This window comes from Carcharhinus amblyrhynchos, chromosome 11, assembly GCF_965287045.1.
Source record: "Carcharhinus amblyrhynchos chromosome 11, sCarAmb.v2.hapA, whole genome shotgun sequence".
NCBI lineage: Eukaryota > Metazoa > Chordata > Chondrichthyes > Carcharhiniformes > Carcharhinidae > Carcharhinus > Carcharhinus amblyrhynchos.
In genome coordinates this window covers 50,813,967-50,837,688 of record NC_137334.1, presented here as the reverse complement: position 1 = coordinate 50,837,688, position 23,722 = coordinate 50,813,967, and the positions used below count along the sequence as shown (strand labels likewise).

The window sequence follows — 23,722 nt, the reverse complement described above, 5'->3', positions numbered from 1 at the left end:
AGGCTGTGGAGGCCAGGTCATTGAATATCTTTAACACAGGGATAGATGGGTTCTTGATTAATGAGGGTATCTAGAGTTATGCGGAAAAGGCAGGAGAATGTGGATGAGAAAAATATCAGATACGATTGAATTGCGGAGCAGATGGGCCGAGTGGCCTGATTCTGTTCCTATGTCTTGTGATCCTATGAAGTTAATGGACCTTTGAACAGCTCACTGTAACTTATGGTCCACCCCCACTGCGACAAGGCTGAATGTAAGTTTCCACATGACTCTCCAAACAGCAAATTTCTGACTTGGTCATGTGATCAAAATGAAGTGACAACCAAGCACTAGACTTCCTCCAGTAGAAGGGAAGGAGGTAAAAGATACATTGCCAAATGCCAAGATACGGTTAGCTCTGCTGGTTCTGGTGCACAGTCCACTGGCTACTTCAACACTAGCATTGGTGAAGATCTGGGAACAGTTCACTTTTCCACCTACTCAGCTACAGATACCAACAGAACAAATAAAATCCTTCTCCAGGCGTAGCAACATTTTCTTTAAGAGAAATGTCCATAGTTACCTGCAGCTGCCTTCTCCACATAGTGGAGTTCATTGTAGAAGAGGGATACATCAGGGTACTTCTCTTTAATGACATTTGCTATGTAATGTAATAAGGTCTGTTTGCGATCTGTTGACTTTGTATCTAAAAGCTATCAATGAAAAGAATGAAAATTACCATTCTTAAGTTAACATATTAATTGATCTTACATAAAATTAAAGTTTCATTGCATTTTCATTTATAAAGCTGTATATTTATTAGTTTATAAAGTGGATCTCTTACCAGGTCTAAACTCTGCAGTTTAAATCCATACACTGCTCCTCTCTTGCTGCTATTCATGTAGTTGCCAAGTGCCAAAATTATCTGCAGAAGGACAGAAAGTTTAAGCTACTAACTACTGACAGTCTTGGATGAACTGGAAACTTGCAATACATCTCAACAACTCACTGGTGATATTTTATTGTGAATAATTAACACTTCTGCAGTACATCTGGGGATAGGTACCATTTAATCCATTCGCAATTCAGTTCGTGACATAGGGCTTTTCTTGAATGCTCTGTCATTTTAGCACAAAATTTATAGCGACTCAATTTTTATTGACCTCAACTGTTCAAACTAACATAATCTTTTAACACCACAGAACTTTTCAGCTGCTGGAATGTTCTTCTTATTTATGAAACATATGAACAGTGAATTGAGAGCTGCACCATCCTAGCCTTAAAAATTCACTTCTAAATGAACCCAAATCAATACATCTCTCACTCGGTGAAGACCAGCATTCTTGAACAATTACTAAATAGATTTCCCTTGACATTGTTCATGGTGAGTCAGCAGATGTATTCGAGGTTTGAGAGGGTTATAGTGAGAAACAGTGAAATAAGTAGAGAATGGCTGAAGCCAGATCTTCAGATTAACTGTGGAAATCTGAGCCAATCAAAAACAGTGACAAATTATTGACTACATTTAAAATGTACTTTTAGGCAAGTTACCATAGAATCGTACAGTGCAGAAGGAGGCCATTCGACCCATCGAGTCTACACCACCCACAATCCCACCCAGGTCCGACTCCCATAACCCTATGAATTTACCCTAGCTCATTCCCCTCACACTGAGGTGCAATTTAACATGGCCAATCCACATAACCCACTCATCTTTAGACTCTGGGAAGAAATCAGAGCACCTGGAGGAAACCGCCGCAGACATGAGGAGAACGTGCAAACTCCACACAGATACTGACCCAAGTTGGGAATCAAACCTGGGTCCCTGGCACTGTGAGGCAGCAGTGCTAACCACTGTGCCACCCCATTAATATATTATTAAACAACCTCCCATGACTTTCATGAGCAGTTTGGGTTTGAAAGGCACTCGTGTTTAGCTGCAAAGGTAGAGCAACATTAAAATTGACTGGTGTCTCTCTTTAAAGCCACTGCTTAGAGATTCCTTGTGGAAAAGCAATACAATGCAGTTTTAATGTTGTGACAAATGTTTGGCAAATTCTATCTTGCGAAAGGGGTGGATCAAGTGGGAGAAGGCAGGCTGTTATGACCAAAAAAACAAATAACTGGCAATGACTGTCTTTTTGACATTCTGAAGCATGATGTGTGGAATATGATGAAAGTACATTAAATGTAGAATTCTATGTATTAAAAGTCTTGCATATGGCATGCCTTTTCTCAAAGTATCACACTTGTTTCCTACAACATTTCCCCATCACTCTCTCACAGAGATAGCTTAATTGTTATAAATCAGCACAACTTCCAACTCACCATTAGCAATACTATGACCAATCTGTTAATGGAAATATATATTTTGTTATATAGGAATACATATATTTTTTAAGAACAGTTTAAAACAAACTTCATTTGCAGCAATACTACTGTCCTATTTATATTCAAGGTCTATTTATAGTCAGAAATCAAGATTATTGCTACTTACCTCCAGTATTTTCTTCAATTTTTGAGATGATTTTATTGATACGGATGCTGCTATTATAGCATGGAGTTGCTAAATCAAAAACAGCAAATGTTAATAATTGGCCAGGGTGAGAAAATCCACTGCATTCTTATTAATTCCCTGAACAAAGCTTTTTTTTAGATTAGCATGTGAACATCTGAAAGGTCTTGTGGATACCTTATTTTGAACTGCAGTTCTTTGTACAAACCATTAGAATATTTATCTATACAATTTCCACTAATTAAAAATCCTATATATAACACATACATATATTTTGCATACATCTCTTGCAAACTTTAATTTGAAAAGTTCACTTCAACTTCATAGCTGTTTGAGACAGAGAGGATAAGTTACACAGAATTGAAATGTTTGTTCAGCATCAGGATAAAGAAATGCATGATCAGGAATTTATTTTATATTTATTCATTCATGGGAGGTGGGATTCACTGGCCAGGCCAGCATTTATTGCCCATCCCTAATTGCCCAAGAGGGTGGTGATGAGCTGCTTTCTTCAACCACTGCAGTCCCTGGGACGAATTTTACTGTCCTGCCCACCACGGGAATTTGAGCAGTCAAGGGGCGGACCACGGAAAGGTCTGTTGCCTTTTTTCCAGTTCAGGGCAAGTGTTGTAGGAACACTCACAGTGCTGTTAGGGAGGGAGCAATGTAACTGTAATAGTGTTGAGACAATAGGAGGTGGTCCCATGGGCAGGATATGCTGAGAAAGGACATGAGGAGAAACTGGAGAGAAATGTGGGTACGGTGTTACAGAAGCTAGGCAGAACATTGAAGGAAACATGACTTGATTGTCAATAGAAAGGGGTGTAGAAGAGGCAACTAAGCAGATGGGCATAATATGAGAGACAAAATCATCAATAAGTTGCCTGCATTTGTTAGTGGAGTGGAAGATGGAGTGGCTGAGGATAAGGGTATAAGGAGAGGACTGGAATTGGAGGAAATAAGCCATTTGTTATCTTTATATTTCAATTTGTACAGAGGCGAGCAGTGATTAATGTGGTCCAGACAAACCTGCCATTGACTGAGTTATGCACCATATACATTTAAGTCTGCACCCCTTGCGCTTAATGGAGCAAAGATAAATCGTTGAATCAATTCAAATCTGGATTGTGATGATGACAGCTACTTACTGGTGTCAACATCTGAACACTCTCTGTAAAGTTTCCGATGAAAGCCATAATGGTCATTCTCTGCATCAGTCTTTCAACCTTACTGAACTGCACCATGAATCGGTCTTCATCTGTTAGATTCTCCAGTGGCTTCCTCTCTCTTTCATACTGTCTCAGAACCTTAACTTCATTTTCCGTTGGCAAAAACCTCATCAGGCACTCAACAAAGTCCACGGGTAATGTTTTTAAGTCAAACCTAATATAAACCAAAAAAAATTAGCACAAACATAAATTACAACTAATACATGCTTCATTTCAGTAGAGGTACACTACCAATGGTTACACTTCACAATTTACAATGCAATAATCATTAAAAAGCCACTTTTGTTTTACAGACATTGGCCAGAATTTTACTGTGCTGCCCACCATGGGAATCGGAGTGGGTGAGGGGCGGACCATGGAAAGGTCCTTTGACCTTGGATGGGATTTTACGGTTTCGGGATGACTGAGGTTGTAAAATTCCGCCCATTAAGTCTGAATGTGCATTGGACAGATTCTATCAACTGACTTATCCATTTCCCAATTCCCTCTTGCTCGGCCTCTCCTAAGGACACTGATTCCTCGCTGGGATGTTTTCTCGCAACTAATTACAACATTAACCTGTTGGGCCACTGGAAGAGCCGATTTGTCAGGCAGGATTTTTCAATGCCACTCAAAGAGTTGGCAGGGAACACATTTCCACTGACCCTCAGCCATTGAACCATTTGGGCAACATTAACTGGCCGAAGATGGGACTTGCACCCTCACGCTGGCTGAAATCTTGCCAATCAGATTGGCCAGTAACTCTGTAGCAGTGACAAGCTGTCCCAGGTTATAAATCCTAGAATGTAGCAACAGGTGAGTGTGAGAAGTCTCACAACAGGGAGGGTAAGTGAAGCCTGGGGGATGGAGAAGGGGTAGGGAGAGGTGGGTATTGATGGCGTGACCTAACTACGGGAATGGGGGCGGGGGGCGGAGGAGCATTGTTAAGCTTGGTGAGACTGCTGGGGGTGTACACCCAATGTGGAAAGAGACCCACGAGAGTGGCATTCCTCTTATTAGATGAAGTCCATACAGGACCACCCCCTATTGTTGGGCTTGCCTCCTATCGTTGAACTCCCCCCACCAGCTTCAAAATTGAGGCCAGCAGGAAGTAACCCCTTAACAACCTTAACTGGGGCAAAAGTCAATGGGCAGCTGAAGCCCGCCCACTCCAGGTAAAATTTCAGAGAGTTTGGAGGCAGGAGTGAGGGCAGAGGGAAGGTCACCTCGGGAATTTTATGGGCTCTCTGCCTGCAGAGAACTGTAAAAGTCTGACCATAGGGTTGTTGGCTAAATTGTACAGTTACTAGTTAGTTTTGTACGCACATTGGAAACAGAACAGATAAATGAAAATGGAGCAAAACAGGATAACCACTTCCCTCCTCTCAGAACAAAGGACGAAAAATGCTCACTGAACGAGACTGTGTTTGCTGAAGAGACTTCAATTACTCACATCTGGATCGCCCTGCATATTTCATCGGTGGTTTTTCCTGCCTTTCGCAACGTAATGGCGAGATTCTTGGCTCGATTGGAATCCAGTAACGTCACTTTGTTCGATCCTTTTTGGATCACCTTTTGTCTACTCGAAACAATATCCATGGCTGGCCCTTGGGCTTTTGTTTTAAATATTTCTTCAAACTCATCCACGTTCAGTTCCTGCAAATTAGAATTTGTACATACAGCCTGGTGTGGTGCTGAAATACTCAAAACAATATAAGCAGGAATGAATTGGAGTATTTAATAAGTGTCTATTTAATACTTGTCCTCACATAATAATATTAGGCTAAGGACATACCTCTAGAATTTTCTCATCATCAATATCATTGAAAACTGTGCCATTGATCTGGTTAGGCTTCAGTGCCACCCAGTTAAAGACCGGCATACGGAATTTGGTCTTGATAGGTTTCTTGATCTTCACAGCTGCACAAAAAAAAATGGTTTAGAGACTGTCCCTCAAGCCATCCACAACATCAAATCCAATTTTGTCCAAATTTTCATTGCATTTGTAAGCAGTAATGGCAAGCCAATTCTCATGCAATTACAGCATCAACAGAGTCTGTGACCCAAATGACAGCAGGAAAAGTTATATTAATATTTTTACTATACTTTAGAAAAATTGCACGATAGGATTTTTGAGGCCCCATTAGTGAGATACAAATCGGTGGTACAGTCAAATGGCAAATTTGTCTTTACAGTTTTCTTCACTGCCACTGAATGAAACCCACCTGAGTATGAATAGGTAGCAGGGTAAATCAGGTTAAATATTCATTCATTTCAGTTGGATTTACAGTTCGAAGAGCAAACTAAATTATTTCAAGTATTTTCATGGCCATTTTACACAAATATTTAACTTCTCTGAACTATGCAGACCTGACAAACTGGTTTGGTAAGTGCACAGAATTATTACCCACTCAGGTGTAATATCAAAACCATTTGTGGATCAATAATTTATTCAATACATTATTCAATTCTGCCAAGAAAAGAGACATGGCAAAGCTTTTCATCTTGTATTCATCTCATTGGTAGAGGACTTGCCATCTATCAGAGTCCAGTTGCCTAGCTATCAACAATTTATACTGTAAGTTTTATATTGATATTCTTGTGAAATGTCCTGATGAGTGCAAGATTAAAAGCTTCGACATGTCTTTTTTTTTAATCAATACTCAAGTTCTGTATGACCAAATTACTATTATTCAAAATATGAACTTACAATTGCAAGAGTAAGCTGCCATTTCCGGTCATTTGAGTTCACAACTTAAGTTTAAATAAGATGATCTACAAGTGCTTAACTCTACTTAGATCATCTAACGCCATGATTAAGAGTGGACACATTCAAATCGAACACACATACTAACTGTATTAAAGAATCAAACACTTGAAACATGCATGAACTAGGACAAATAAGAGAAACACTATACATGGTCTCTTTCAGTGCAATTTAGAATTTTCAGCATTCAATCCACACAAAAAGAAAACACTTGAATTATGTTGAGACTGGGAATGAGAACGCCATATAGAATATGATTGTCACAGCCACCTACTATGATCATTATCTCACACACATGAACTGATTCATCTCAGCTCTTAATCATAGCAAAAAGCAGAGTCTTTTTTAGTGTGTAACCGTGTCGCAGGCTGATGTATGCAACTGGACCAATACTTGGAATCTTTAATAAAAATATCAAATCCATGGCAGCACAGTGATTAGAACTGCTGCTTCACAGCAAAAGGGACTCGGGTTCTATTCTGGCCTCAGGCGTCTGTCTGTTTGGAGTTTGTACATTCTCCCTGTGTCTGTGTGGGTTTTCTCACAGACTCCAAAGATGTGCGGGTTAGGTGGATTGGCCATGCTAAATTGCCTCTTAGTTTTGAGGAAATTAGTAGGGTAATTACATGGGGTTACAGGGATAGGGCCTGGGTGGAATTGTCAGTTCAGACTCGATGGGCCGAATGGTCTTTTTCTGTACTGTAGGGATTCAATGACTGGAAAAAAAGTTAGTTATAAAATTTATCATAAATATTATTTCAAGTAGACCGAGGGAACTGGGAAACAAAACAAGTGTTCCAATATGTTGAAATGAACTGTCTGGTGTGTTTTATTTTTGTTCAATAAAATGCATTGAAAGAACCATGGTCAACAATACGTATCACTCCTTGAATGATAGATACAGTGTGATGCAGCAATAGAGCATAAAGAAACCTACAGAACAGCTTGATTGGTCCCTCTTGTATGGAAGCAGACAGGGTAGATAAAGAAAGACGAGTTAGCAGAAGAGAAGTCATTAAATAGTGTGCAAGAGACAGCAGAAAACATTTATCATTGGCAAGCATTCTCACTACAGAAAGCACCTTAGGAAATTTATTTCCTACAGATAGAGCTATTTTCCCACAGATAGAACTCGTATCTAAATGGACTGCAACCATTTTGCAACTTTCACAAATGCCATAGGCTTGTCATGACATTTATTGTCCGATCTTTAATTTTTCTAACTTTTTTAATTTGCAAGATTATTATGTCACTATAAGATAATTAATATAGTTATATTATGTGATTGATGCAACCAATCTGATCCACTGTAATTAACATTGATTTTACATCTCGTAGTCATAATGAGACCACTATATAGCACACCATATTGTCTGTGTAGTGCAAGAAACAATACTATTCACAGTATACTAATACATGTGACAATAATAAATCAAATCAAATATGCTATGCAATTCCAACCCAGTAACAGGGTAAAAGGAGATTCATCTTTTTCAATCGAAAAGCATTATTGGATGTTATTTTAATTCTTGATGATTCTTTGTTACGGTCACTACATTTCTGTCAGCATTTCTCTTTTTGTCTTTATTTCTTCATTTCCTTTTCTCCTTCAATCATAGAACATCAGAACCTTGGTAAAAAGAGGTTACACTGGCAGCTTTCCCCCTCTCTCCCCACTTCCCAGTTCCATTATTCTTCCTTCTTCTCGTCACTAATGAGTCTTTGAAAAACGTTCATTTCTGAAAACCAATCATTTCCAGATTCAGGAGGGGTGAAGTTCCTGCCAACAGGTGAGAAGGGATCTCTAGAGTGAGCAGCTTTCCGGTTTCCTTTCACTTTCCCCACCCGGAGAAGCTTCCCTGTTTTCTACCAAGTCTTCAGCCGCTGGCACAGGCAACCCAAGATTAGGATTGTGATACGGGGAGAATGCAAAATAGAAATGGCCAAATACCTTTCTGGAACTTCCCCTTTTCTGTAAATTATCACTTTATTCACCTGGCTGGCTTACAGGGATTCATACTCACCGCGTACAATGGGTCAGAGAGAAAGGGGAGGTTGAAAATTCTAAAAATTAATCAGGGAATGTATCCCCAACCCATGACTCAGGAGATCGCTCAGTGAAGTAGAGTCAGGAGCAGCAGACTGCAGCAGGGTTGTACTATCTGGGTGTTCCCTGTGGACCAAGAGAAGTTTCTGCCAATCCCTCAAGCAAACTTTCGGCCTCCCTTCACTGCTACAATAGATTGGTCTCATCCTCCCACCCCAGATTTCAATCTTAAGCCACCTGCCACACAATTGAATAATCCCTGCCCCAATGATCTCCAACTATATTTTTCTCTCTCACTTCTGGCTGCCAGGCTCTGATCATTCCCCCACCTCTACCACCGAGCCAAACCCAAACTTTCACAAGCCTCCACTCCCTCCCCACATTCCCTTAATTACTGGGGGCCACAGGTTCTATAGCTGAAAGTTACAAATTAATATACACCACAGTGTCAAACACCCCAGTTTAGAATAGAGGGGATGCAACTTTCTACAATCTACTGTCACAGTGTGTCTGGATCCAGGAGTCAAATTTCCCAATGTTGCTGAGTATACTTATTATTTCCTAATAAACCAGTCCTTTTTCCTCCCCCGCCCTACGTATATTAGCCATATTACCTTAACTCATAAAAAAACAATTAGTGTCTCATCACCCGTAAGCCAGGTATCTGTGAAACACTTTGTGGCTGGATTCCATGAGGTTACCTGCTAAGCCAGGGTTAAAAATGAGAGTTGGGGCTGTCCCAGGCAATGGAGGAGCTGCCGGTGGGGGTGGGGGTGGTGGTGGCGGCGGCGGCGGTGGAGGAGCAGGCGGAGCTTCCAAAGTTGGCGGTGGCGGTGGCAGCGGAGGAGCGGGAAGTGCCGACGATGATTGGGCAGACACGGGCCCATTTGGTACTGCCAAAATTACAAAAACAAATGGTTACATTTGGCTTTCGGACAAGGCAGAAATGCTAGCGTCAGTCCTGCAGACATTTTCTACTGTCACGGGACGAAGGTTAAGCGATGACTGGATTTCAGACAAAGTTACCTAAATAGTACAAAATAATATTAATCACACTGCTACGTGCTTATTATAAAATGTCCAAATTCTAGCAAGAAACCTCAACTTAACAATTTAGTGAGTGAGATGAGGTTTAGATAGAATGCTATTTTTTTCATTGTTCTTGTACAGACTTTATGGCATTTTTCACTGTGACAAACATTCTTTTCCAGGATCACTCCCATTCAAGAGAAATTTAGATTTAAACTTTTACAATTCAAGATTATATTTTCCCACTAAAATAGCAACATGATTGTTGCCATGTCAGCCAGGGCCATGGATTTTTAAAATATTCATAGGACATAGGTATGACTGGCTGGCTAGCATTTATTGCCCATCCCTAGTGCCCAAGGGTAGTTGAGAGTCAACCTCTGTGGCTCTGAAGTCACATGTAAGCCAGACCAGATAAGGTCAGCAGATTTCATTCCCTAAAGGGCACTGGTGAACCAGACGGGTTTTTTCTGACAATTGACAATGGTTTCAAGGTTATCAGTAGATACTTAATTCCAGATTTGTTTTTATTAATTCAAATTCTACCATCTACTGTGGCAGGATTTGAACCCGGGTCCCCAGAACATTAGCTGAGTTTCTGGATTAATAATTTAGCGATAATATCACTGAGCCATTGCCCCCCTCCCTCCTAAAATGTAACATGTCTAATCCCTAGTGACATGTTCCAGAAATAATTTGTAAGACAATCTCAATAATGCTTTACCTGCACCTGACAGACACGGAGGAGGCGGAGGAAGGGGTGGCATTGCCATGCTTGATGCTTCAAGCGGTGGTCCTGTATAAATGCTGGATACATGCTCTGCAGCACCTGGAGACAGTGCCGTGGAAGACAAAACTGGGAGAATGGCAATGTCACCGTCTCCTTTTTTCTGGACTTTGATGGACCCCTGCTTCTCTAACTCGTGAATCTTTTTCTCTAGGTGATTATGTCTTTGTATGGTCTCCTCCTTCTCTTTGATCATTCTCCGCAGCGTGTGAACCTGGGTGTTGGTATCTTTGTAAACCTCCTGGGAAGGGAGGAGGAGAAGAAATTACCTGAGGAAACATTTTACTCTCAAAATCACTCGCAATCAAGAAATATTGAGATTTGCACTTGCTTGCATCTTTTTTAAACTGTGTTCAAATTCTTTCCTCGGGCTTCCCTCCATCTTTTACTACAAAGAAAACTGAAATTTTCCACCAGCACTTAATAATTGGCACACCTTCAAATTCGATATTGGTGCTAAAATAGTGGGGCATGATAAGAACTTGCTAGGATGCCATTAGAATTCCCACATAGAGGTTACTCACCATTCAGAGGGAAAAGGCGTCTCTCAAACAGCTAAACAGTGCAACTTAGAGAGTATTTACAGAAACCCTGAAGCAAACCGTGAAATGGTCTGGGGAAATCTGGATAAAAAGAGGGGGAAAATCTAAAAAAGATAAGTTCATACCCTCAAAAAGCAAAATCATCATCCATACGTAGCTAAATGCTCACTCTCAGATCATGAATCATTCATAACATTTCCATCTGGTTTCTCATTCTTGACACACATTTAAAACGTGAAGCACTTGCAGCGTAAGCTTGTAGCATCGAGCTTGTAAAGGGTCAGGTTCGGGTCACACTTACTGCCCGAAGAAACCAAAAGAGTGCAAGCAATAAAATAAAGTTTAACTGAAGTTCATGAAATCAGCTTAGGTCACAAGCTTTCTGTGGATTGTAGCATTGGTGTATAACTATGTTAATAACTGACAAAAGCTTATTGTAAATACGAATCATATTGATATGGGATCAGTCTCAAGACCACAAATCTTCTTGTCGCTTCAGGCTGCACTGGCTCGTAATCAACCTCAATAATTCAAGCTTTTGTTTGGAATTGGGTTAACCACTGATTCACATTCAGGAATTACAGCTCTTCCTCTCAGTACAGTAAGGTTACAAAAGCACGAACAAGGGTTTCAACAGCAGGTGAGCTCAGGCAGATCAGACTCGGGCAAGTTACAATGGCAGTAACTGACTCTTAGTGATGATGCAGTCTGGGATCAAAAGCTCACTTGGATTCAAGTACAACACCAAGGTTCCAAACATTCTGGTTCAGCCTCAGGCAACTGCCCAGAGGGGGGATGGAGTCGGTGATTAGGATATGGACTGTGCAGCATAGACCAACGTCAATGGCTTCATTCTTCCCAATTTCAAGTTGGAGGAAGTTCCTGTTCATCCAGCACAGTATGTTGGTCAAGTAGTCTAACAGTTTAGAAATATTGTAGCGTCAAGAGAGGCAGTAGGGAAGTAGAGTTGGGTGCCACCATCACACATACTTTAATGGAACATGAGCCTAGTTTATATGCTGAAGTCCCTCAAGTGTGGACAACCTTCTGTCAGGGACATTGGGGTGTAATTTCCTGTTCTGCCCACCATAGGCATTCAGAGCAGGCAAGGCGTGGACCATGGAAAAATCTGTTGACCTCAGTGGGATTTTCCAGTTTCGGGGCATGTGAGGCCGGAAAATCCCTCCCATTTGAGGCAGAGTTAAGAACCCGAGGGTGGGAACGAAAGAAAGAGCAGTTATGGATTAGCAGAAATAGTGCCTGCAAGTAATTCCAGACACGGAGGGCAAGATTTTCTGGCCATGCTCACCAACGCTGTAAAATCCCTCCTGAGGTCATAGACCCTTCAGCCCAACTTGTTCATGCAGCCCTTTTTTTAAAAACTTCTAAGCTAATCCCAATTGCCCGCATTTGGCCCATATCCCTCTGTACCCATTGTATGCACATAACTATCTAAATGCTTCCTAATAGAGTCATATTATAGGTCAATGGGCCTTTGCATCGTATTGTCCCGCCCGTTACAATTCCTGTGGTGGGAGGGATGGGAAAGTTTTGTCCAGGGTATTGCCATCAGATTCAGTTGCTAATCAGGCTTTTAAGATCTCAGCTCTAAACAATCCAAATCCTGAGGTCCGAGAACAATATAACTTATTTGGAAATTTTAGCCTCCACGTCAATTATATTTAACGTTACTCACAATAAGTCAAACAATGCACTATTATATAACTATAGGAGTGTAATGTTCTTTGCAATGTATTATTAAGGTCACAGATCCAAGTACTGCTGAATTCAAGGTTAATTGCTATCCAGACTGCCTCTGCATAAATGTTTTGAATTGTGTCATAGAAATTTGAGTTCAATACTTGGAAGTGTAAAGGACAGGAAAGGTATGTGAGAAGTACTATTAATTTCCATACTTATAAAGCAAATTTCTCTTCTTCTTGTATATAGCCACCAGAAGTTAAAGAATCTCTCATTAAGGTCAGGAGCTCTGTAAAGTGTGGGTGTGCTTCAGGTTAACATTACAATGCATAATTGTTGTCAGGTTAACATAGAGTTCATTCAAAGGCCAACAAGAAGGCACGTGCAAAATGAACAGTGGATGAGTTCAGACGGGCATCAGGTAAACAGTCTGCAAATATCTTGGTTATGGTAGTTTGAAATCCTTCATTTTACTATACAATTCTCTCCCCCACACCCCCCAGTTGTAATAGAGAAAAATGTGCACTCATCAATATCTCATGGCTGAGGCACAGATCTTAGACAAGAAATTTAAAGGGGATGTGAGTGATGATGAACTCAAACTTTTTGCCCACAAAAATGGTGGACATGGAGGTAATGGATGATTCCAAAAGGGAACTGGATGGGCAACTGAGGGAAAGAAATTTGCAGGGCCATGGGTTTGGAGTGGGGGAATGAGGCTGATTGGATTGTTCTACAGACAACCAGCATGGACTCAATGGGCTGAATCCTTTTGTGCTGGAATAATTCTACAGATGGAATTCAATGTTGGGAGCTGTGAGCTTAAAGTTTATTCATTCGTGTCACAAGTAGGCTTACATTAACACTGCAATGAAGTTACTGTGGAAATCCCTTGGTTGCCACACTCCAGCTCCTGTTCGGGTACACTGAGGGAGAATTTGGCATGGCCAATGCACCTAACCAGCACGTCTTTCAGACTATGGGAAGAAGCTGGAGCACCTGGAGGAAACCCACGCAGATACTGGGAGAACATGCAGACTCCACACAGACAGTGACCCAAGCTGGGAATCGAACCTGGGTTCCTGGTGTTATGAGACAGCAGTGCTAAACACTGCACCATCGTGGGAGGCTGAGGGGTGAGGAGCAGAATCAGGCAGGAGGGTTCAGGGTGCTTATTTCAGTCAGGGGCAGGGGGGAATGTGGGTAGGCTTCGGGAAGAATTTTCCCATCCTGCCACCACGTGAATTGCAGCAGGCGAGGGCGGACCATGTAAAGGTCCACTGACCTTGGGGAGGGGGGGCTTCCAGCCTTGGATCGAGTGCAGCTGGAAAATCCCACTTTCTTGTCCAGCTGCTAATTCAAGTCTATTAGTGGGCTACTGATGCCCACTTAGGGGTCTCATCTCGCCACTGCTGGCATTCCACCAGCAGCAGTCAGTGAAGCCTCCATGAAGGGAACCAGAATAGCAAACCCATGGGTTTCTGAGAGGGTCCCTTTTCAAAGTTGTTCAGTTTCTGATCAAGGGGTCTGGCATTGGGAAATGGGACAGTGGGGGGAGGAGGGGGCACTGAGTGCCACCCCATTGTTCTTTCTTTTAACCTCCGCCTAGTCAGCAACATCATTCCTGCAACCCACACTCACCTAGGCTTCCAGTGGATGCATTACCAGGGGCAACTACCTCAACGGGAATGGACAGCTGCTGGCCTCTGATTGTCCAATGGCTCTCGGGGAGTGGGATTTCTGCCCCATCCAGGGTCCTAAATCCTGAGAAACACCCGACGTTGGGCCCTTAAGTACCTTATGGGCACTTAAATCTGGTGGCCTTCCCCAGTGAAGGCAACATGCGGCTCTCACCATTTCTCTGGCAGGCGAGACCCCAGTAGCAAACGTTAAATTCTGCCCCAAGACTCCAGGAGATCGCTACTCGTGGAATAGAAACGCATACAAAATTGAAAGTAAACATGTAATATTGTAATTACTATTAACACAAATTTTCACATTTACTGTAGATTTAGTGCACTGTTACTCCTGGGAAGTTAGAGGATTTGACAAGATTTATATCCCTAATTCAGTTTTAGAACATTAAACTGCTGATCAAGATCATACCTCAGCTGGATAGCAGTGAATTTAGTTTACATAACAGCAAAGAAACAGGCTCATAGTGAATGTAACCTGTTTTTCTTTTCCACAAGATCAGTGACCATGAACATGTCGCCAAAGATCAATTTACAACACATTGGCCAAAACTTTCCAGCTCTTTCTGCTGGCAGGATCTTCCAGTCCCACCAATGGTGAAACCACCTCCCCCCCACCCACCCAAAGTGCATTCCCCAGCAGCCGAAGGTGCAGGGCAATCAAAACACTGTAGACATCAGTGAGACTGGAAGATCCTACAACCAGACAACGGTGTGGCGCTCCACCACTGGGATATATTCTGTGGGGGGCAGAAAATCCCACCCATCATGTCCCACAATTGCAAAGAAAGGTCTTTATGAACTTACTCTTATTACTTCCAGTTCTTTGCTTCTGTGCATCAGTTGCTTTTCCAGTTCCACAATTTTTTCCATTGCTTCGTTTTCAGTGTCTTGCAGCTTTTCTGACAACTGAAATTAGAAATACGACACATCAATTCCTATTTGGTCCTCGTCAATACTTGATCCAACAAAATTCAAATTCAGCCCACTTCTCTGAGACATTAACTATCCTAGTCAACAAGCAGTTTAACCATACAGAACATCATGTTCAATCCCATTTGTAACTCCGCAAATAACGACCACCTCCAACAAGGGAGAATCTACCAACCTCCTCTGACCAGAGATTTCACTGGACACTCTATATAAAAACCGTGGTTGCAAGAACAGGCCAGGAGCTGAGGATTCTGCAAGAGCGTAACTTAACTCCTGACTTTCCAAAGCCAACCCGTCATCTACAACACACAAGCCAGGGGTGTGATGGAATACTTTCCATTTGCATGGACAAGTGCAGTTCCAACAACATTCAAGATGTCCAACACCATCCAGGACAAAGCAGTCTGCTTGATTATCACTTCACTTATCAGCTTAAACATTAGTCTCTGCAATGCCAATGCACAGTGGCTGCAGTGTATACCACCTACAAGATGCACTGCAGCAACTCGCCAAGACTTCTTCAATATCTCCTACAGGCACTCCCAGCCTGGTAAGAGCTGGCTCCATTGCAAAGATAGGTACCTGCTAATTTGCCACAATTTTCACGGAGTTGGATCAGGTTTTTAAAGACTTGTCATTCACAGCCCCTTCGGGGAGTGTGAACCCTGGTGTGCATGAGAAGAGCTTTTAAAAACTAAGTTCACAAGGTCCCCTTCAGGCCCTCTGAGCCCACTTACCCCCATGACACCTGATGCTCTCTTTACCAAGCTCTGCCCTTCCACCCTGGCCCTCAGGGTCTCTCATACCCGCTGTGCCAAGTTCTGCATTTCTACCCACTCCCTCAGTGCCCTAATGCCTGCTATGCCAAGCATAGGCACTATTGACCCACCATCCACTTTCAAGAGCCTATGTACACCATAGTGTATAAAGGGATCAGTAAAAGAGAAGCTTTGAAAAATGCAGTCGATTACATGTGGACTGCAGCAATGCAAGACCGCTCACCACCATCATCTCAAATGTAATTAAGGATGGGCAACAAATGCTGGGCTTGCCATTGCCACCCACATCCCATGAATGAATTAAAAAAAATTACTTTGAGCGGCAGTCATTGGTGTCAGGCGGGCAAATGAGCAGCCATTCTGTGTATGGTAGTCTCACGTGCAGAAAATCACCAGTTAATTAAGGTTTCAAGACACTTCACTGGCAGCTCAGACACAGCCTGGTTATGGTTATTTTAGTGTACCAAATAAGAGGTATAGCTTTTTAAAAGAATGTCCACTGAACACCATGACTCATAACTACATCTGACAGCAGTGACAGGCTAATCTGCACTACAAAATGTTCTTTAGTCTCACAATCTATCAGAGCTACCACATCACAGCTATGGACTTAGAGTGGCATTCTGCACCAAACAAAACCTCTGCACTGTGATCCAGCAATAATGATCTAATCCTTTTTATGCTGAGCTGGCTTAACCATTTGATCCTGGAATTATTTCTCAGTATTTCAAGGGAACCTGACTAATTATTTTGTGGCTGCAGCTAATCACCAAATGCAGTTTTCTTAATTATATCAGCTGGGCACTGCAGCTCGCTCGGAAAATTTAAAGTGATGATTACGTGAGAAATGTTTTCTTCCAGTTCCTCCACCCTCTCCAAGGCAGCGTTCTTCGTTTCAGCATCTTCCAGTAATGCACCCACATCAAACACGTTGTCCAGATAGGCCTGAATCTGCACCTGCAGTTTGTCACTCTCTGTGTTTTTCAGTTTCTAAAAAAAATACAATTCCTCAACATTAGAGTTCATGTCAATTATCAAGCGACTTTTAAAGACAAATCTAAAATCCACACTAAAAAGCTATGAGAATATGGCTATGTAATCAGTGACTATACTTTTTGCCCTTTTCCGCACTGATTTGATTTTTCTGGGGGGGGTGTGAAGGCACTCAGTACTAAGGAATAGGACATGTTCTGCTTTTGGCTTCTTGAGTCTCTGACATGTCTGCTCTGATAATACAACCTTCCACACCAGTGCTTCTGTTTTCACAGATAAGTGGGAGGTGTTGCGAAAAGAATACACTTGTATCTTGGAAAATAAAAGTCCAAATGGGATGGAGAAGCAAAGGGAGCTAGGGACACATCTATACATATCACTAAAAACAGCACAGGTCAATAATGACATAAAAGCAAAGGGAAACAGGTGTCATTTCTAGAGGAACAAAATCAAAAAGCAGAGATATTATAAAGAATGTCAATTAGACCACACAGGGAGCACTGTGAACCTATTCATGAGCCATAACTTCCTCTAAGTGGCAATCAGCACAGACTGCTACCCTGTACTGACTAAACTGTGCTAAAGTTCAAACTTGCCTATCTCACCTGATCGACCTGACTCAGGCTGGGAGAGGTTCAGGTAGCATAGCAGGTCTCTGGATCCACACACTGCTACTAAGCAGGTGGGTTTAAATGTCCCATCAAAAATAATAGGCCAGGGGAGAAAGCCATAGTTCAAGGGAAGCAAATGGTATGTTGGAGGTGAGGGTTCAGACATGGGCTGACATTGGGGGGTGCGGTGGTGGCTTGGATATCGGGCATCAGGCATCAGGGAGATCAGATGGAGGTCGGGAATTGGGATCAGATTGTTTGGGGTGGGACATGTATGTGGAGGTCTAGTCAGTACCAGGACCGGGGGCATTGGCGGGGGGTGGGGGCAGAGTATATGGTCCAGTCAGATCAAGGTGGAGGGGTCAAATCAGGGGGTGAGGTGGAGAATATTGTGTAGGTAGTGGGGGGAGGGGTGGGGTATTTATTTCAGGGTGGGGGAGTTGCCTTGAGGGTGTTCAGGGGTGTGGAGGGGTGTCCTGGGGGAGCTCTGTCTGGGGTATTTTAAATAGTTTTAAATAAGTTTCAAACAACTTATTAATGTGATACCGTGAGTTACAGTGGAGATGGCACATATTGATAATTTACAGCAATTGCCTGGACATTGTTTCATCCTCATAAATCATTCCTGAGTAAATGATACAATTTCTTTAAGCAATTAAATTATTGTCACATCCCCTTTGCCTGTTAAATTTTGGAATTAGGAGTTATCTTAATATCCATGTAACAATACTGTGAACAGCTTCTGAATGAAGGTAATATGGCCAAAGGAGATTAAACTGACTTGTGTCTGTGTTCCAGGGAAGACCACAACTGCCCCTACCAACAACACTCAAGAAAATATTAACAAAAATAATCTTAAAACTTCTAAATCAAATATTTTTAAAATAGTGCTGCGGACTAATAATTAAACTACAGTGCCAGAAACCCGAGGTGAAATGTGGGCAGCGTGGTGGCACAGTGGTTAGTGCTCTGTCTCACAATGCCAGGGACCCAGGTTCAATTCCGGCCTCATGTCACTGTGTGTGGAGTTTGCACATACTCCCCGTTCTGTGTGGGTTTCCTTCGGGTGCTCCAGTTTCCTTCCACAGTCCAAAGATATGCAGGTTAGGTGGATTGGCAATGGTAAATTGCCCCTTAGTCTCAGGGGAGTAGCAAGGTATGTACGTGGGTTACAGGGATAGGGCCTGGGTGAGGTTGTTGTCGGGGCAGGCTTGATGGGGCCGAATAGCCTCTTTCTGCACCGTAGGGAGTCTATGATTTACTGTTCCACCAAAGATAATGGACTTTCGAACAGCGCACTGCATTTTACACTCCCACCCCTGTTGCGACGGGGCTGCAGGATTCCACCGTGTACTCTGGATAAGGAACTGGAACAATGCTGCTAAACAACTGTCATTGTTAACTGAGTAAAGGACTACCCACATCCAGGTATTCATCCAGTCCTAGTTTGGTGAACTCGTATTGGAGGTGCACTCGGAAATTCATATCCTCTACAGAATGGACCACAATGTTAATAAACTGCATACAGGCCACCTAGAAACACAAGGAGATTTTTTAAAAAAATTACAAAGCAGAGAATTGTATCATTTAGATCTTCCATTTATAGCAAAATTAAAAGCATACCCTCATTCTATAATACATGATGTTCCAATTCAAATTGAAAGCCATCAAATCCCACTAAATAAAGCACTTGGCACTAACAATGGTTTGTTTTTGTACTGAAAACTGCATTTATATACATTTAGTAACCCCCAATAGATAACAGCAATTGCCTGATAATTGAGGGTTATTATCTCGAGAGCAACTACATTTTCTGAAGGAACCTGTTGAATATTTTATCAACATCAGGAATGTTTCGTTAACACGTTAAAACCACAAATTCTTTCAAAATGCAAAGCACTTTACCACAGTGAACAGAATGGTTTCAATTTATTGAGATTTTTTGGAAATAGACAAGTTATTGACTATTGACAGTTATATTCAGACAATAGGATGTGTTTGTTTGGAACGAATTAATTTGAAAAATAACTTTAGGAATAAATGGTGGAAACAAAGAATGTAAAATCTTGTGAATCAGATGCACTGCTTTTTCTTTAATGCCAGATCACTAAAAAGACTGAGGCCATAACCAAGGTACAGTCCTGGACATATAAGTAGATGAATAGCTGCAAGCGAAGTCCGGAATGTTCCAGCCATTCGTGCCTATGGGATTTTCCCAACCTGCTGCAGTGAATAGAGACTTGCCTGGCCACCAAATTCTCTCACTTCACTGCAGCAGGAGCGTGCGTTAATGGCCAGTAAGATCATGCCCCAGGGGTTGTAGTCACCATCATGAGTAATATGTCTAGTTCTGATCAGGGAGAGACATTTAAGCTCAGGCGAGGATGCGGAAGAGCTCAGAGTCCAACAGCTAATGTGGAAAGATTGAGTTCTGAAAAAAGACTACACTTTCAGCCTGGTTACCTGAGAGAGGTCAATATTCAGTGAATGGGGTATTCAAAACGTTAAAACAGAATCACATTCTTCCCATGACATTAGCGACAAAGGTCAAAGGTTTGATCAATTAAGGAAATGGTGCCAAGATGCATGTAAATTGCATGGCGCAACATTTTTTTGTCATGGAACTCTAGCGTTACTGACTAATTTTTTGGCATTTCATCAGATTTTTCACTCAAGAAATATTAATCTTCATGACCCTTTGTCATTTAAATCCAGTAGACAGATGAGTTTTGTGGTACAGATCCAGATGCACTGCACATCATTCAATGATTGTATCCAAAATTTGTTTTTTGTCTTTTAGTCCACAGCAGAGCATTCTCACTGATCCCCATCCATCACTGATAACCTTCTACATTTTGACAGTTTAACTACTGTAAGCTAACAGGTCAGATCAAGGCTCTGAGCTCCAGCCACTTGCACCTATGGATGGTGGTGACAAGTTAACACAAGTGCTGGCCAATGACTGTGGCTAAAAAGGTAGAATCTAACCACCTTCCCTCAACATTCAACTGGTGTTACCATAAGTGAAACTCCTCACCTTCAACATCCTGGGGTTTACAATTGGCCAGACCCTGAACTGAACCAGCCATTTCATTACTGTGGCTGCAACAGCTAGTCAGAGACTAGGAATTCTACAGCAAGCAACTTATCTTCTGACTCTCCTAAACTTGTCTACCAACTACAAGGCACAACTCAGGAGTGCAATGGAATATTCCCCATTTGTGTGAATGAGTGCAGCTCCAACAACCCTCAACAAGTTGAGGACCATCAAGGACAAAACAGGCATTCATCTAATCCACATTCATTTCTTAAACATTCACTCCCTCCTCACAGGTGCACAGCTGCAGCAGTGTGCACCATCTAGAGGGTGCACTGCAGCAACCTGAAGTTTCTTCCAATGCACCTTCCCAATCCCGACCTTTACCCTCCAGAAGAACAAGGGCAGCAGGTACATGGGATCTCTACTAACTTCTTCTTCAAGTCATTCACTATCCTGACTTGGAACTATATTGCATTTCCTTCACTGTTGCTGGGTTAAAATCTTGGCACTTCTGCCCTGACAGCGCTGTGGGTGTAGCTATATCATAAGGCTGCAGAGGTTTGAGAAGGCAGCTCATCACCACCTTCTTTTGAGCAATTTGGGATGGGCAATAAATGCCAGAACACCCACATCCCCTGAATGAATAAAAAAAATTAAAATGTTGCTCAAAACGCAATCTGGATACGTACTGTACACCTGAAAACAAAAATGAGATATTTGAGGATCAAATCTGATATCCATTATTTCACTGAAACTAATCAACTCCAACACTTTCCTTAATATCTACTTCCACAGCAGGTATCAGCTTTTGGAAATTCAGATGGAGGAGCGATACATGATAACTAAAGAGCAAGAAAGAGTGCAAAATTTATTTAATTAGTAAGATGTTTACCATGAAGTCAATGTTATTGTCTTCATTTCGGAAATGTTCCATTAGCTTTTCAAATCGGTACTTTTCACCACACACCTGAGGTGAGATAGAATGAGGAAAAAACATTAGACAGTTCCATTTAAACACTAGAGGGTGCTCTATGTACAGACTAGGAACTAGACTCACAATATTAAACTGATCTTTCTCAGCACCCTGGCGATGACTGTAACACTACATTCTGCACCCTCTCCTTTCCTATGCTTTGTCTGTATAGCGCACAAAAACAATACCATTCACTGTATCCCAAAACATGTGACAATAATAAAATCAAATCAAACCATGTATCATTTTAACGAGTTGGTTAGCATATATACAGCAACAGTACACGTTATAATTTTCTCTAAATGTTGGTAAATCAACTGTAAAATAATAGTTATTTCTCTAAAATAAGCAAAAAACTAGTTAGACAGCATATGATCCACACAGTCGCTTCACTGGCGCGACATAAGCTGTGCATCTGTTTCTAAATCCAGGAGATAACCTTAAAATCTCTCTGCATTGGGATTTTCTCTTCTCGGCATTTCTCATTACACAGTCTGTGGTTATCCAAGAAAATAGCAAAAATCAGGAGGTGTGATTTGCATGGCAAGGAGACGCAAGGGCTTCTGAAAGAGCTGAAGGTGGAACTTTCCCAGCTCTGTGTTCCCAAGGTAACAGGAGGAAGCTGCCTCCAAGCTTCCGAGATCTATATTGTTTCAAGTCTGTCGCCGGAGACTTCAGGTTCTCACGCACAAAGGCAAGTTCTTGGATCTCAGGCCCAAGGAGGTTAAGGCAAGTCAGACAAATTAACACATGACTGTGCAGGCTCAAGAACAGACAAGCAAAATATTATCCAAAAGTGGAATGCAAATTGGCTGCAAAGCACAAATATAACCTCTGGCATGGGTCACTGAAAAAAACACTGAATTAAAAGACAATTTTTGTGTTACACACATAAGAACGGGTTACGGGGGGAAACACCAAGCAGACATGCCTTCAAATAAAACGCTGATTTGTGTAAACGCTGAATAAAAAATAACTTTAGCAAGTCACCTAATTTAAGATAAATTAACTTACTGTTCTACTGAACTGATAAAGCTAGCTGGATGCACATTCCTAATCATATAAAGGATGTAGGTTCCTAATCATATAAAGGATGTATGTTCCTGATCATAAAAAGGATGTATGTTCCTGATCATTTAAAGGATGTATATTCCTCATCATACGAGAGCAGTGACATTCATTTTCCCAGCAAGGCCCACTCTCATTTATCAGCTATCCTTTTTTTCAGACCACCAATTTTCTCTCCCCTTCCTCTCAAAGTCATTAACTTCTTATGGTACAGCTGCACAAGTGCCATTTTGCATTTGTCAAAATCGCCATGGACAGTGAGGTTTGGCAGACTGCATAACAGTGGGGACATCACAGGCAAACACAGATCTACCTTAATCCTTAACCTACATACAAACTTTCAAGCAGGGCAACAAATAAGAACAGAACACTGATTAATTTTCCATTCCTTAACCCCAGGTAGCTAATGAGATCAATTGTACCATTCTTATCACTACTCTGGCTGAGCAAACTCAGTAAGAAGTTCTGGAGGAGTCTTTCCTCTTTGGTCACTGCATCGCGGATCTCTCTGTTGGCTGTTCTGCTTCACTGGCTGTCTTACTGTGTTCGCTGTTGGCCTCTTGGGGTTTGTAGAAGAACTCCCGCAGCCTCATTCGCCTGATGAATTCCTCTGTGTCCTCTGCGAGACTGATGGGGTCCATTTTGGCGGTGGAGCAGAAATTGAGCCCTTGGCTGAGAACTTTGATTTCATCTGGTTGAAGTGTGTAGTCCAACAAGTTGACAATGGACTTCCCTGCAGTGGTACTGTTTTCTACTGTGGTACCAGGGGAGGCTTGGTTGCTGCTAGTGGTGATGCCGAGTGCATGTAGAATGGCGTAGTTCCGTTGTCTCACCTGCTTGGCAATATTTTGCAGCTGGTCTGCGTCCTGAGTGCAAGTTGAGGATATGAATTCTATCTTGGTTTCCAGGATGCGGTGTTTGCTGTAGAGCTGGTGTACAAGGTGGTTGATCAAACTGCTGTAGCTCCCACACCGATTTGTGCAACATTCATGCAGAATGTCTTTAGATAATCCTATTTATAAGGATCCCTTGCATACTCTCCTAAACTGGACAAAT

At 41.9% G+C, this 23,722-nt stretch overlaps 1 protein-coding gene across 10 annotated transcripts in view; it reads right to left on the bottom strand.

Moving 5' to 3' along the window:
- LOC145350128 (formin-like protein 2) overlaps positions 1 to 23,722 on the bottom strand; it is a 231,968-nt gene that overhangs the window by 21,043 nt on the left and 187,203 nt on the right. For 7 of the 10 annotated variants that reach the window (XR_013888162.1, XM_080199075.1, XM_080199069.1 and 4 more), the window contains exons 10-22: positions 21,518 to 21,592; positions 19,008 to 19,118; positions 16,822 to 16,971; positions 15,077 to 15,178; positions 10,270 to 10,573; positions 9,218 to 9,409; positions 7,407 to 7,427; positions 5,498 to 5,622; positions 5,156 to 5,358; positions 3,643 to 3,877; positions 2,477 to 2,545; positions 824 to 904; positions 563 to 692 (exon numbers count right to left, since the gene is read on the bottom strand). Coding sequence is in view for 8 of the 10 variants with exons in the window: in XM_080199075.1 (XP_080055201.1) it covers positions 563 to 692; positions 824 to 904; positions 2,477 to 2,545; positions 3,643 to 3,877; positions 5,156 to 5,358; positions 5,498 to 5,622; positions 7,407 to 7,427; positions 9,218 to 9,409; positions 10,270 to 10,573; positions 15,077 to 15,178; positions 16,822 to 16,971; positions 19,008 to 19,118; positions 21,518 to 21,592 (1,798 nt within the window). In the remaining 2 variants the exon portion in view is untranslated. The remainder of the gene's footprint in view (positions 1 to 562; positions 693 to 823; positions 905 to 2,476; positions 2,546 to 3,642; positions 3,878 to 5,155; positions 5,359 to 5,497; positions 5,623 to 7,406; positions 7,428 to 9,217; positions 9,410 to 10,269; positions 10,574 to 15,076; positions 15,179 to 16,821; positions 16,972 to 19,007; positions 19,119 to 21,517; positions 21,593 to 23,722) is intronic. The other 3 variants (XR_013888163.1, XM_080199073.1, XM_080199076.1) reach the window with 1 other exon arrangement.